General features: G+C 34.6%; 4 protein-coding genes across 6 annotated transcripts; 2 read left to right on the forward strand and 2 right to left on the reverse strand.

Moving 5' to 3' along the window:
• Positions 1-438: 438 nt before the first annotated feature.
• DHS (deoxyhypusine synthase) lies at positions 439-3,080 on the reverse strand. Of its 3 annotated transcripts, none has more exons than XR_016520554.1 (7): positions 2,812-3,070; positions 2,563-2,730; positions 2,211-2,429; positions 1,811-1,901; positions 1,593-1,698; positions 1,269-1,504; positions 439-872 (listed from the first exon to the last, which is right to left on the reverse strand). XR_016520554.1 is itself a non-coding variant. In XM_068647389.2 (7 exons), the coding sequence occupies exons 1-7, from the start codon at positions 3,022-3,024 to the stop codon at positions 795-797; spliced, it is 1,107 nt and encodes a 368-aa protein (XP_068503490.1). In that variant the 5' UTR covers positions 3,025-3,080; the 3' UTR covers positions 439-794. The 3 variants fall into 3 exon arrangements, 2 of the variants coding, with proteins under 2 accessions (XP_068503490.1, XP_068503491.1); XM_068647389.2 differs by having other exon boundaries at positions 1,815-1,901; positions 2,812-3,080; XM_068647390.2 differs by having other exon boundaries at positions 1,815-1,901; positions 2,563-2,726; positions 2,812-3,076.
• Positions 3,081-4,014: 934 nt separating this feature from the next.
• Positions 4,015-5,051, forward strand: LOC137838154 (large ribosomal subunit protein eL31). Its single transcript, XM_068647395.2, has 3 exons — positions 4,015-4,056; positions 4,141-4,248; positions 4,611-5,051. The coding sequence occupies exons 2-3, from the start codon at positions 4,166-4,168 to the stop codon at positions 4,888-4,890; spliced, it is 363 nt and encodes a 120-aa protein (XP_068503496.1). The 5' UTR covers positions 4,015-4,056; positions 4,141-4,165; the 3' UTR covers positions 4,891-5,051.
• Positions 5,052-5,481: 430 nt separating this feature from the next.
• Positions 5,482-7,525, reverse strand: LOC137838153 (pentatricopeptide repeat-containing protein At3g14330). Its single transcript, XM_068647394.2, has one exon. It carries the CDS (start codon positions 7,478-7,480, stop codon positions 5,534-5,536), a length of 1,947 nt encoding a protein of 648 aa, XP_068503495.2. The 5' UTR covers positions 7,481-7,525; the 3' UTR covers positions 5,482-5,533.
• Positions 7,526-9,146: 1,621 nt separating this feature from the next.
• Positions 9,147-12,077, forward strand: LOC137838151 (vacuolar protein sorting-associated protein 32 homolog 1). Its single transcript, XM_068647391.2, has 8 exons — positions 9,147-9,357; positions 9,456-9,594; positions 10,420-10,519; positions 10,625-10,710; positions 10,794-10,885; positions 11,050-11,164; positions 11,306-11,501; positions 11,764-12,077. Exons 2-7 carry the CDS (start codon positions 9,523-9,525, stop codon positions 11,495-11,497), a joined length of 657 nt encoding a protein of 218 aa, XP_068503492.1. The 5' UTR covers positions 9,147-9,357; positions 9,456-9,522; the 3' UTR covers positions 11,498-11,501; positions 11,764-12,077.
• The last annotated feature ends 492 nt before the right edge of the window (positions 12,078-12,569 follow it).

A 12,569-nucleotide genomic window follows, 5' to 3' on the forward strand; every position in this document is an offset into this window, starting at 1 on the left:
CTGTGAACAACACAATCTTTATTGTTAGTTAGGATTAACTTAATATTATTAAATCACAAGTAAAACTTATTAAATATAAAGTAAAACTTACAAATTATGTAATTTCTAATACGTTGATAATAACTGTGTTAAAAATGTAAGTTGATCCATCATAGCTATTAGGACTTGAACAATCATATGGCACATTTCATGATGAGATTACAGTCCATTCAATATATAAGTTCATATTGTGATTCTCAAAATCCACAAATCATAAAATCACATAAGCTTACAAAGAAAATGTTTGGCTACCAATTTAAAGTAACTTTATTAAGTAAATTACATCAATCAGTAAAAGTTTAAATCTCACTCCAATTTAGAAATAAAAGCAGTTTAAATCTCACTCTAATTTAGAAATAAAGGCAGGAGAATGTTAGTCTGACAATTGCACAATCACAATGATAAGATATCAGTTTACAACTGTGATTAAACCAATAAAATTTCAAAATTGTTCCATTTCAACAAAATATCATTTCTCTTTTCAGTTATAATTTGATGCAGGGTTGTCATCCATCAGCACTCATAAGATTAGTTTGTACAATCATCTCCAATGAAAAATTATGACTACATCTACAGTTCCCGACTTCCTCAATGCCAGGATCAGTGGGATTATTTTGGAATGATGTCCTCTGCTGCGTACAGCAGAAGAATCAAATGACTGTCATGTTAAGCACCCACAGCGAACTGAAACGTCAAGATCATCAATCACAACACAACTAAATCAAACTTTACAACAAATTCGTGTTTAGCCTCCATCAATGGTGAGGTTTAACTCTGGAAGCAAACGTTTCAGCAACCAGCAGAGGGAATGCTATTGTCGCATCACAGTGCACCTGTTTTAATGTATAAGAAGACATTTAGTGGATATAGTAATGATGGTTGTTTGGTACCCTAGTTTTTTCATGCGTATTAGTAGAGTGTTTGAGTAATTAAATATCTATTAAGTGCTGGCATTATGATAAAGGTTACAAGTTCATGTAATATAAATAGAAACCAATGCATATTCAACTGCTTAACACAGATGGTATACCCGTTTCAAAAGGAAATTGTTCAACAAAGTAAAAACAGATGAAAAGGAAATTATGAGAAAATGCATGACATTGACAAAAACATGCAAAGGAAGTATGAAAGTATGCATGACAAAATTAAAAACTTAAACATGCTGAGAAAATTGGCATTCCTTAAGCAAACATGCAAGACAATGCTGAGAAAGTATGCATAGGATGTACCTTGACAGTTTTAGCAGATCCACGGATTTTCCCCCACGAAACAGCCTCATCAGGACGAGCTCCAGAATCACTACCATCATATTCTTGTGCAGTATTGATAAAAACAGCATAGTCTGCTCCATTGCGCATCATATTGGCATTGCAAATGTGATGTTTTGGAAGGCCACCTCCTAAAATGATCATTCCCGTCTTCCTGGGATTTGCATGAACAGCTTCACCATTCATTGCCCTTATGTCTGTTGTATTGCTAACTATTTTAGTGATGGTTCCCAGATTTTTCAAAATCATGCATGCAGTAAAAAGCAGAAAGAGTGTGGAAAAAACCTTGCACTATGTCCACAATCAGACCAGGATTGCGGAAGGAATGGAAGTACAGCATATCCCCCAATGAGCCATCAGTTAAGCCAGGACAGAAAACTGGAATGTTGTTCTAGAAAACATGAACAACAACAGACTAATTACGAGAAAGAAACTAGGAAAAAAATTCAAATCAGAAACAGAGTAGAGGGAGTAGCATGATCTATTAAAATTTGGTGTCATACTTGCCTTGTACGCCCAGTAAAGGTAAGAGCTTTCGTTGTTTATTTCTTTTCCCAACCGAGCTATTAACTTAGATGGTGTCCACAACACATTCTGCGAAACAGAAAAGGCACCAAGAAAAAAATCACAAGTGAAAACTTAAAAAGAACCTGCTTTGTAGAAGGTTTTTCATCCAACCATGCATAAAATCATAGTTTAGTTAATTTGATCATAGAACAAAATACAAACTAAACATGAATTATGGGGTTTGATTTTAGTTTAGCACAAACTAAACATGAATAACAAATAGTACTAAATACAAACACAAAAGTATGAGTAATAAAAGTGACAGCAGGAGTTCAACAAAAACCAAACCACATAATTTTACATTGCATTGAACAGATAAGTCAAACAATAAAATACCTCAGTATTTTGTTCCTTTAACATCTGATCGAAAATAGGAATAATCCAGTCCTCAAATTTGCAATAGTTATCATTAGGGACCAACAAATTACCAATCCGATTCAACCCTTTCGAGCGTAGATACGCTCCAGGCAGAGAGAAATCTCCTGAAAATGTTGGTGCAAGGCACTTTATAAGATCTTCTTCAATGCCACCTGTAGTTGTAACAACTACATCAACCTGAACATTGCAAAACAAATAAAAATTTACCAACTTGACTTCAATTTACTATTTGATCATGATAGTATCAGAAACATTGAGGAATACATTGCAAAGGCTTGAAATGGCATTTGAACAAGGGAAAGTAACTCACCATGCGATGCTGAAGAAGAAACCGAACAATGTCTCTAACACCAGATGAAATAAGATTAGAAGTGAAACCCAGAAACACTTTAGAAGTCACAGATTTTCGGTACTCCAAGTCCCTCTCATGGTCACTGCAATCCTCAGTCACGGCTTCATCAACTAGCCTCCAATCTAGCTTCAGCCCAAAAATCACAACTTTATAAGCGAAAAAGCACAGATTCAGCTAAATAAAGAAATGGGGTTCTACAAAACAAACCATTTGATTAACGACTTGGATGGCATCACCGAGATTCGAAGCCTGAAAGCCAGTGGTGGCCATGGACCTGAGTAGCAGCGGATAGTTAACGCCATGGTTGAAATCATAGCCTTCAATCTTAGCACACTTTCCATCAAGGCTTTCTGATTCTTTGAACACCGTGGAGTGAGCTGATGCTAGCACTTCTTCTTCCTTTCTCTTTGTTTCTTCCATTATTCTCTCTCTCCTCTCTCTCTCTCTCCTCTGCGCGCAACGCAACAGAGACGGTGTAGTTTAAAATGTTTAACCCGTTTTTTTATTGGGCCTTTAATTGACCCGTTTGCTTCTTTTTGGGCCTTTAATTGACCCGTTTACTTTGACTGCTTCTTCTTGCACCTCAATACCTTCTTGTTTCACTCCCATATTTAATACAAAAATATATTTTTATCCTTTTTGTGTCACTCCATACATAATTCGGAATATGTTTTTCGATCTGGAAGTATTTTTTAGGTTTATAAAATTTGAAAGTCTTTTTTGAATTTAAGATAAGTTTATGGATTATGTAATCCATATATATATTCCAGATTACATAATCTGAAAACTAATCTTATATTTAGAAAAGACTTATGAATTATGCAATTTATAAGCTAATCACACATTTGAAAAAAATTTCAAATTACATATTTGTAAGTTAATCTCATATCCATAAAATACTTATGGATTATGCAATCCAGAAAATAATCACACATCTGAAAAAAGACTTATGAATTACATAATCTGATCTGAAAGCTAATCTCATGTATAGGAAATACTTTTAGATTACATAATCCGAAAGATAATCTCATGTATAAAAAAGACTTTTAAATTATGTAATCCGGAACATCTGAAAAAAAATACTTATGGATTACATAATCCGATCCGAAAGTTAATCTCATGTATAGGAAAGATTTTTAAATTATGTAATCCGGAAGCTAATCACAAAAGGTTTCTGGATTACATAATTTGAAAGCTAATTACGAATCTAGAAAAAGAATTATGTCCAGAATATCAAAGAAGGATATTTTTGGAATAAAAAAATTTATAGGGTGGCACAAGATCTTATGGAGGTGCAGGAAGAAGTAGACGTTTACTTTTTTGAGGTCTTTTAAATATAGGGCGTCGCAAGCCCAAGCCCATTAGGGTTAGGGTTATGATATATTTGAGGAGTCACCTTCTTCGTTTTCTGTTGAGTGTTGGACGCTGCCGAAACCCTTCCCAAACCCTAAGGTATATCTCCTCGCCATCTCGGGAATCTCAAACTGGTAAGTTTGTTTGCACGGTGTGACGTGAACTTCTTATTGTTTTGTTCAGGTAAGAGAGTAATCGGTGGTTGAGAATGGTGGAGAAGGCGAAGGGAAGGAAGGAGGAGGTGGTTACCAGAGAGTACACCATTAACCTCCACAAGCGCCTCCATGGCTGGTAAATAATTCACCTTCTTTTTGCTGTGTTTTCTCTGCAATTTTTAATTTCTATGTATCAAATTGAACTAGCAACATACTTCACACTTCAATAGACACCTTAAGTAAGTTTATCGTTATTGACCAATGCTTCATATAAGTTTAGTTTTATACACGTTCTATGGATCTGAGATTTTCGTAGTTGTCGAGTGATAGACATTAGGTATTATATTTTTAAGATCTAGCATGAGATAGAATTAAAATTTGTGCTTTTCATTTTGATATTAATATTAATGAAGCAGTGCATAATGATTTTCGTTTATTATGTCTTAATTTGAGATCAGTAGTCTTAGTTTTTGTTTTTTTTCATTTTGTGTAAAATAGCACATTTAAGAAGAAGGCTCCTAAAGCGATTAAGGAGATCAGGAAGTTTGCTCAGAAGGCTATGGGAACCAATGATGTGAGGGTTGATGTGAAGCTGAACAAGTTCGTCTGGAGTCAGGGAATCAGGAGTGTTCCAAGGAGAATTAGGGTAAGAATTGCTCGTAAGAGGAATGACGACGAAGATGCCAAGGAAGAGCTGTACTCCCTTGTCACCGTTGTTGAAATCCCTAAGGAAGAGATCAAAGGATTGGGCACTAAGGTTATTGATGACGAAGATTGATTTATTTCTGTTTGAAACCGGAGACATATATGTAGTTTTTTTGTTTCCGCAATTCAGTCTTGTTTTTTCTAGATTATCAAATTACTCCTAATTTTGTTGGGTTACTTCGAATTTTGTTGAGACGTAATGTGGTTTGATAATATCAATTTAGTTTTTGCATCCCTTGTCAGTCTTTTCTTCAGGCTATTGGAAACATTGGTTTTGGCCCTCATTCGTTATATCTTGGTAATCGTGTAGAAATTGAATAGTTTTGATAACTAGGGTATTAAGGAATCGCCATGGAAAATATGTAATGAGGAGGTTATACGTTATTTGTTTTTTTCCATTTGAGTATTTTTGAAACCGTCTTTTGAATGCATTTATACATACTAAGCAAACAAGCTGTTTTAGGCCCGCTGTGATTGGTAGTTGTAATTCTGGTTTCAGCTCATCATCGAAGCTTCTGCAATTAATGGATGAGTTAAAACTTTTCACTTCTGTTTACTTTTGAGTCTATGCAGAATTTATTTTATTTTTTAATGTTAAACCGAAATTCCTGAGCATTTTCTATTTACAAATAGTGTGAAGTAGTTACTTCTGAAACACCAATGCTGACAAAAGCAAGAAATGGATAGTAACAAATAGTTATTCATCTTGGTGTCGTTCACCAATAATCTTTACAAGAACAGTTACCATTTTCAAAATGGTGGAACCTGTTTGTATCTCTTACTACAATTAGTCTCCTTGTCACTTCTGAAACAGCCTTCATCCAGGAATGACAATCAACACAAACCCGAAGATTCTTGGTGATCCTAATTGGCATTCCAGCGCCAGTGTGAATGAGTGCAGATACAGCTGCAAGACGCTCACTGTGCTCACAGACCCATGTTGCTTTCATATCTTCATTTATATCATGGAGAACAACACTCGTGTTAGGTACATATCCCAAGTCCTTAATAGCAGTTGACAACTCGTTCCAAAACTTAATATACTCAGCAGAACAACGAAAATCAGTGCTCCCCCCAGCTACAAATATTTGAATCTTATGCTTTATTTGTATCCAACTACACCCTGCATCTTTCTTGATTCCGGTCATGGCCATCATTTCCCTAATTCTCTTCACATCTTCCCACATCCCTGCATTTGCATATATATTTGAAAGCATCACATAATTTCCAGGATTGTTAGGTTCAATCTCAAACAGTCGCTCCGCGACTACTTCAGCTAGAGGAACATTTCCATGAAGTCGGCACGAGTTAAGCAAAGACCCCCAAATGCTGCCACTTGGTCTCATTGGAATGTTCTCTGCCACAGTTAATGCCTCGTCGAGTTTCCCTGACCTACCCAATATGTCCACCAAACAAGCATAATGCTCTAGAGATGGTTGCACCCCAAAATCCTGCATCACAGTAAACAATCTTTGCCCCTCACTGGTGAGTCCTGAATGGCTACAGCCCGAAAGCAAGGCAACAAAGGTAATCCCATCTGGTTTGATGCATGAACTTATCATTTCATCAAATAAAGCCAAGGCTTCATTTATTTGACCATTGGTTGAATATCCAGCCAGCATTGTATTCCATGATGTCAAATCCCTGCTGCGCATTCTGTCAAACACTTTTTCACAATAACCAATTTCCCCACATTTGGCATACATATCCATCAACGAGTTTAGCAAAGGCACATCAGCATTCTTCCTAGACTTCAGAATCTGTCCATGTATCTCCTTCCCACTATGAAGTGCAGTAAACTGAGCACACATTGGCAAAACAGTTGTAAGGGTAATCCAACTGAACCCCATTCTTTCTCCCTGCATAACTCTAAAAGCACCAAGCGTCTCTGACACTCTATCTTGTCCAGCTAAACCAGCAATTAAACTGTTCCAAGACACCACGTTTCGTTGAGGCATTACCTCAAACATCTTTAAGACCTCGTCAAAGCATCCAATTTCCACATAAAACCCCAAAAGCGCGTTGTTCACCACTTGGTCTGCTTCTCCAACGTCGTGCTTCACAATCTGGGCATGGATTGCTCTGCCAACCAGTGCATTACCCGAATCGGAACTCGCCTTGAGGGCCATTGAAAACGCGAAATTCCCAGGCTTGGAGCACCGTGACAACATGTCACGGTAAAGAAGCAAAGCTTCATGGGAAAACCCGTTTCTCGAATACCCAATAGCCAAAGCTACCCACACAGGCTCCGGCGGGGTCTCATGGCCAATTCGGAACACGCGGCGAGCCTCGTCGACTCTGCCGCAGACAGAGTACAGAGTGATGAGCTTGCTCTTCAACGTGGGGTTCTCCAAGACTCCGTTTTGAGAACGAAGTAAGTGCAAGTGAAGTTTTCGGCCATGTTCCAAGGACCTTCTGGAGATGCAAGTGTGGAGGAAGAGAGAGATACCTTCTTCTTCTTCTTCTTCTTCAATGACTGTGGGCTTTGATGATTCGATTAGGCGAAGAGCTTCGTCTAAATTGCCCCATTTGCAGAGGGATTTTAGGGTTGAATTGAATGGTGTTGTTCTGTGTTTGTGGGTATTTGTGGTTCTGGGAGTGGAGGTGGCCGCCGTCTTCGTTTTGACAGTTATGGTAGTTGGGAGAGAGATGGGAAGGAGCATGATGGAGATAATTTTCAGAAAGTAATTTTCAGATTCAGGAATATCTTCCTAATTTTCTAATATAATGGAATTTAAAAAAAATAAAATAAAATATATATATATATATATATTCTAGATTGTAAAATTTGAAAAGTATTTTTAAATATAAAAAATTGAAAAATTTAGAAGTATTTTTTAAGGACAATTCAATGGAGTATTCGGATAAGCTATTGAGTGAAGAAACAACTCGGGTTAAATAATTTGTTGTTGTTCTTTATGCACACTTGTTAAAATATTATTTATTTTATTTTGGCAATATGGTTTTAAATTTAAAGTATAATTGAATAAATAATGTAAAACATTCTAGCTATTATAATTCTTAACATATTTAAAGTTACATGTAACACAATACACTTAAAAAAACTATTTTTTTCAATCCATCTAAATTTATCCTTTTTCTTGATTTTAAATAGTGAGATAGAATTGTTATATGGTTCAACTGACAGAGTAACAAAATCTCTTTCTTTATTCTTTATTAGTATATTTTAATTTATAATATATGAGTATATTGATTTAGGAAATTTGGTGTTGGGATTTTTATAAATATTTAACACTCCTGAAGTGTCTCATTTTATTTTATTTATTTATTTTATAAAAAAAAATATTTACTTAAATTTAACTGAGATTTCTCATTTATAGAAAGGTGATTCTCATTCCCTTCTTATCTTTTACTTTCTTTAACATTTTAAATACTTTAATCCTTTAAGTTGTTTACAAGTGGATTTCACAATTACCTTCACTAATTAGCCAAAAAATATATTTTAACAGTCTAAAATTATTATTTCTTATTTTTATCTTTATTTACTTTTAGTTTTTTATGCAAAAAAATCAGCAACGGACTAATATATATCAAATATCTTGATTTATTATTCTGTCAAACTTCAAGTAAAACAACGTAGTCCGTTTAATTGACTCTCTCTTTCAACTCATCTTCTTCCTCTTTAACTCGTTTTCTTTCTTATTTGTTTGACAATTTGTTCATTATTTTTCTAATAATCATCAATAATTAAAAACAATCAATTATAATTTGAAGTAGTCATTATAAAAATGTTTATTTATGTTGACTTTTCAATATTATATAATTTAAAAATTTATTTTCATAACATTAAACATTTGTCATATACATTAAAAAAATATTACTTTAAGTAATTTTTTTTATAATAATACACCAAACATCATATTTAACATGTAATCCTAATTGAAATAAAGTTACGACGTTCAGATTCGTCTCTTAAACTATGTGTCATATCGGACACATATATAAATACCGATATTTGTACGACACATATCGATGAAGTGTTGAATTCAAATAATATTTATTGAATTTATAGCACAATTTAAAAATCAAATACAATAATTTTCTAATTCATAAATTTTTATTATTAATTTATATAATTTATAATTATATGTGTTTGATGTTTTATATACGTATTTTCATATTTATATTCATATATTATCGTTTTCTTTCGTGTTAGTGTATATATTCCATAGCTTCTGATAAATAATTTTGATCATAAATAGGCATATAATATTTGTTGATGAACTTTTATTCCAATTCCAAATACAAATAATTATGTAATATTTTTTTTTTCTTAGAATTAAAGAAAAGGAATGCGCGCCACGTGGAGGGGAAGAAAAGACAAAGAAGTTTCTCCAATTCCTTGTTTGGTTGGAAGATGAAAGAAAAGAGACATCAAAACAACACGCTTAAGCAAACCAAAGCTCAGACAACCCAAAACCACCGTTCTCTGTTTCTCCCTTTCTCTTCTCTTCTCCGATCCAATCCCTAATCCCTAATCTTTCTCACTCTCACTTCAACTTCCAATTTTTTCAACAGGGTTCGTTTTCTGTTCCACTTTTTGTTCATCATTCGTTCAGCTCACGATTGATCAAAATGCTTTGACTCGGTTTTCATCAATTTTTTTCATGGTTTCAGGAAGATCGGTTGAAGAATCGGGGATTTCTTCGCTTTCGAGGCAGTAGAGTTTGAATCGACCGCAATCATGTTTAGCCGCATGTTTGGTAAACCTAAACAGGAGACCAATGCTGTTGCCACTTTGGACAAGTTAAACGAGGTCCCTTTTTTCCCCCTTCTTTGTTGCTATGCTACGCCATGCTCTCTGCATATCTCGTTAATCCTACTCTTTGTGTTTGTTTCTTTGACTTCAATGAACTATAGTATTATTATTATTGTTCTATTTTGCTCCAGTAAGCAGAGTTGTTGTCACCAATCGCCATGGCAATGAACTATCAACAAACTCTTTGAAGTATTACTGGTTGCTAATTTAGTTGATAAATTCATAAGAGCTTTTGTTTCGGATGGGTTGGGCTGCTCGTGTGATATGTGGCTTTTGAAATAAAATTTCACTAGATAGTTTATTAAGTTCATGAAAACCTTAGTCATCGGAGAGGATATGTAGTTGTTTTCACATTCTCTGTTGCTTTCCTAGTTCTGAGCTATAATTAAACTAAGATGGTATCTCCTGCCTTGCGCGTCGTTTTAGTCTTGTTTTTTTTCTTTGATTTAAGGTAGATCATGCTTTAATCTGCATCATGTTTATCTAGGTATGTTGTAAATTTCCTTCACAAATGTGTTAGTTGCTTTCATGTTGTGAGTATTGAATAACAAATAACAGTTGTTCCATATCCCGGTTAAATCTTTTGGCAAACGGTTTCATATGATTGTGGAAGACAACGTCTTTAGTTTAGTATCCTCAAAATTATTACATTAGATTTATTCTTGCAAATATTCAAAGTCACGTCCTTGGTAGGGGGACCATGTGTTCGACGGATTATTTGTTATATTTTGTGATATGTCTCTTTACCCTTTTGTTTATGGAAGCAATTTACACCTAGAGAGAATCTCCCAAATTGAATGTTTTGTTCTTTGAATCATGTAGACTCTTGAAATGCTTGAGAAAAAGGAGAAAGTGCTCCTTAAAAAGGTGTCAGCAGAAGTTGAAAAGGCCAAGGAGTTCACAAGGGGGAAGAACAAAAGGGGTAGGTTGCTAAACTAATGGAAACTTGATTTAGAGAGTATCTTCTTAGTGCCTTTCTTTTCTCCTACTTTCACTTAGATGCTATTTGAGTTCTTGTTTTATGCAGCGGCAATACAATGTCTGAAGCGGAAGAGGTTATATGAACAACAAATAGAGCAGCTTGGAAATTTCCAGTTGCGTATTCATGACCAGGTGCGGAAGCAATTTATGTATGGTAACATTTCAAAAGAGGATTTAGTTTGTTGAGCATCTTATGATGTTAATTTTTGTTACAGATGATAATGTTGGAAGGGGCTAAAGCCACCACAGAAACTGTTGATGCGTTAAGAACTGGAGCTGCTACTATGAAAGCTATGCAAAAAGCAACGTGCGTTTTGGAGTCCTATTTATGTTTTAAATTTTTTAGTTATTTAACTCTTTTCAGCATGTTCTTGTATTTCTTTTGTCTCAATTTCATGACCTGGCTTATAATATCGATTCAGCTTGGTTCTGATTTATGACATTGTTGAGTTGCATCATTTTCTTTTTCAGGAATATTGATGATGTTGACAAGACCATGGATGAGATCAATGAACAGACCGAGAACATGAAAATGATTCAGGATGCATTATCAGCTCCAATTGGTGCAGCTGCTGATTTTGACGAGGTCATCCTCTTGATGTTTATTTTATTTGTGCTATATTAGTTGCAAACAGGATATATTTATATCTTTAGATTGTAGCAGTGGTAGTGCTACAGAGCCCCCAATGCGTATATGAGGATCATTCTGAATTTCTTTTCCTTTCAGGATGAATTGGAAGCGGAACTTGAAGAACTGGAAGGTGCTGAGTTGGAAGAACAGCTTCTTCAGCCGGCAACTACAACTCCTGCAGCCCCAGTGCATGTCCCAGCTGGGCGGCAACCTACTCGCCCTGTTGCTGCAAAGCCAACTCCTGAAGAAGATGAATTGGCAGCTTTGCAGGCTGAGATGGCACTTTGAGCAGGTCCTTTATCTTGGCTGTAACACTATCAATTTGTATTGTTATCCTTGCATTAGTTTGTTAAAGTGCAACTATTATTTATGTCAGTTAAATGATATGTATGCTTAATTTATTCACAGTGGAACATCCGACAGTTTCAGTTTAGTTTGCATGTATATTTTGTGTTAGTTTGATACAAATTGCCTTAGATAACTCGTGAGAAAAGTATGAAAATCTTACGTTAAGCTGTTCTTATCGGTTTTGCCTCTGGCTTTGGTTAAGCCAGAATTTTGCAGGCATTTTTGTGCATGAGGACTGGTGGCTTCAGTGAAGAATTGTAAGATGGAGGTTTCTGTTTATCTTTGTGAAATTATGGAACAGACCAGATAATGTATATAAGGGGGCAATTGAACATGAAAGTGGTTCATAAAGCAAAACTTACTAGTTTTATTTTGGATGAGTTCGAACCTCCTTTTTCCATTACAGCTATCTTATATTTTGTACGGCCCAAATTAACACGGTTTTCATTAATTAATGTATATCTTAAACATGCTACGGAGAAGTATAAGGAATAAGAATCTGGTTTATGACTTTGTATTATTTTCTATCAGCAATGGCTTATGACTTTAACGTAAGTGACATGATATTACACTCTGGCTTTGCTTATATTTTCGTATATAATCCCGTTAACCCAAAGCTTTACTTGTGTATCTGGTTAATCAAAAACATAATCCAACGTAAAATTTCAGTAAACTGATTTAAAGGTCACAGCATTTGAGCGAAAGAAATTTTTATTACTTATTTTCATATAAGAAGTTTTAATGAATTTGAGATAATGAATTTTTATTACTTAATTCTATATTAATACAAATATAATAAATGCTTTTAAAAATTAAAGTTGAAACTTATATTTTTTGTTAAATTTGTAGTTTGAATTATTTTATAATTTAAATAATTTATTTACATTTAAAAAAATTAAATATGAACATAACGGATTGGTTAGGTTTGAGGTAGGTAGATTTATTCATCCTAAAATGGTAACAGTGTTGGAGGTTTTGAAATTTGAATTGGGTTTAAAATATACTTTTTAAT

This window comes from Phaseolus vulgaris, chromosome 4 (assembly GCF_051622355.1).
Source record: "Phaseolus vulgaris cultivar YP4 chromosome 4, ASM5162235v1, whole genome shotgun sequence".
Taxonomy (NCBI): domain Eukaryota; kingdom Viridiplantae; phylum Streptophyta; class Magnoliopsida; order Fabales; family Fabaceae; genus Phaseolus; species Phaseolus vulgaris.

Coding starts and splice junctions, on each gene's coding strand:
- DHS (XM_068647389.2), bottom strand. CDS start 3,024: ATGGAAGAAACAAAGAGAAAGGAAGAAGAAGTGCTAGCATCAGCTCAC. Junction 1,505..1,592: donor GATTGTGGACATAGTGCAAG/GTTTTTTCCACA, acceptor GCAATACAACAG/ACATAAGGGCAATGAATGGT. Junction 873..1,268: donor GATCTGCTAAAACTGTCAAG/GTACATCCTATG, acceptor ACATTAAAACAG/GTGCACTGTGATGCGACAAT.
- LOC137838154 (XM_068647395.2), top strand. CDS start 4,166: ATGGTGGAGAAGGCGAAGGGAAGGAAGGAGGAGGTGGTTACCAGAGAG. Junction 4,249..4,610: donor CACAAGCGCCTCCATGGCTG/GTAAATAATTCA, acceptor TGTGTAAAATAG/CACATTTAAGAAGAAGGCTC.
- LOC137838153 (XM_068647394.2), bottom strand. CDS start 7,480: ATGCTCCTTCCCATCTCTCTCCCAACTACCATAACTGTCAAAACGAAG.
- LOC137838151 (XM_068647391.2), top strand. CDS start 9,523: ATGTTTAGCCGCATGTTTGGTAAACCTAAACAGGAGACCAATGCTGTT. Junction 9,595..10,419: donor CTTTGGACAAGTTAAACGAG/GTCCCTTTTTTC, acceptor TGAATCATGTAG/ACTCTTGAAATGCTTGAGAA. Junction 10,711..10,793: donor AGTTGCGTATTCATGACCAG/GTGCGGAAGCAA, acceptor TTTTTGTTACAG/ATGATAATGTTGGAAGGGGC.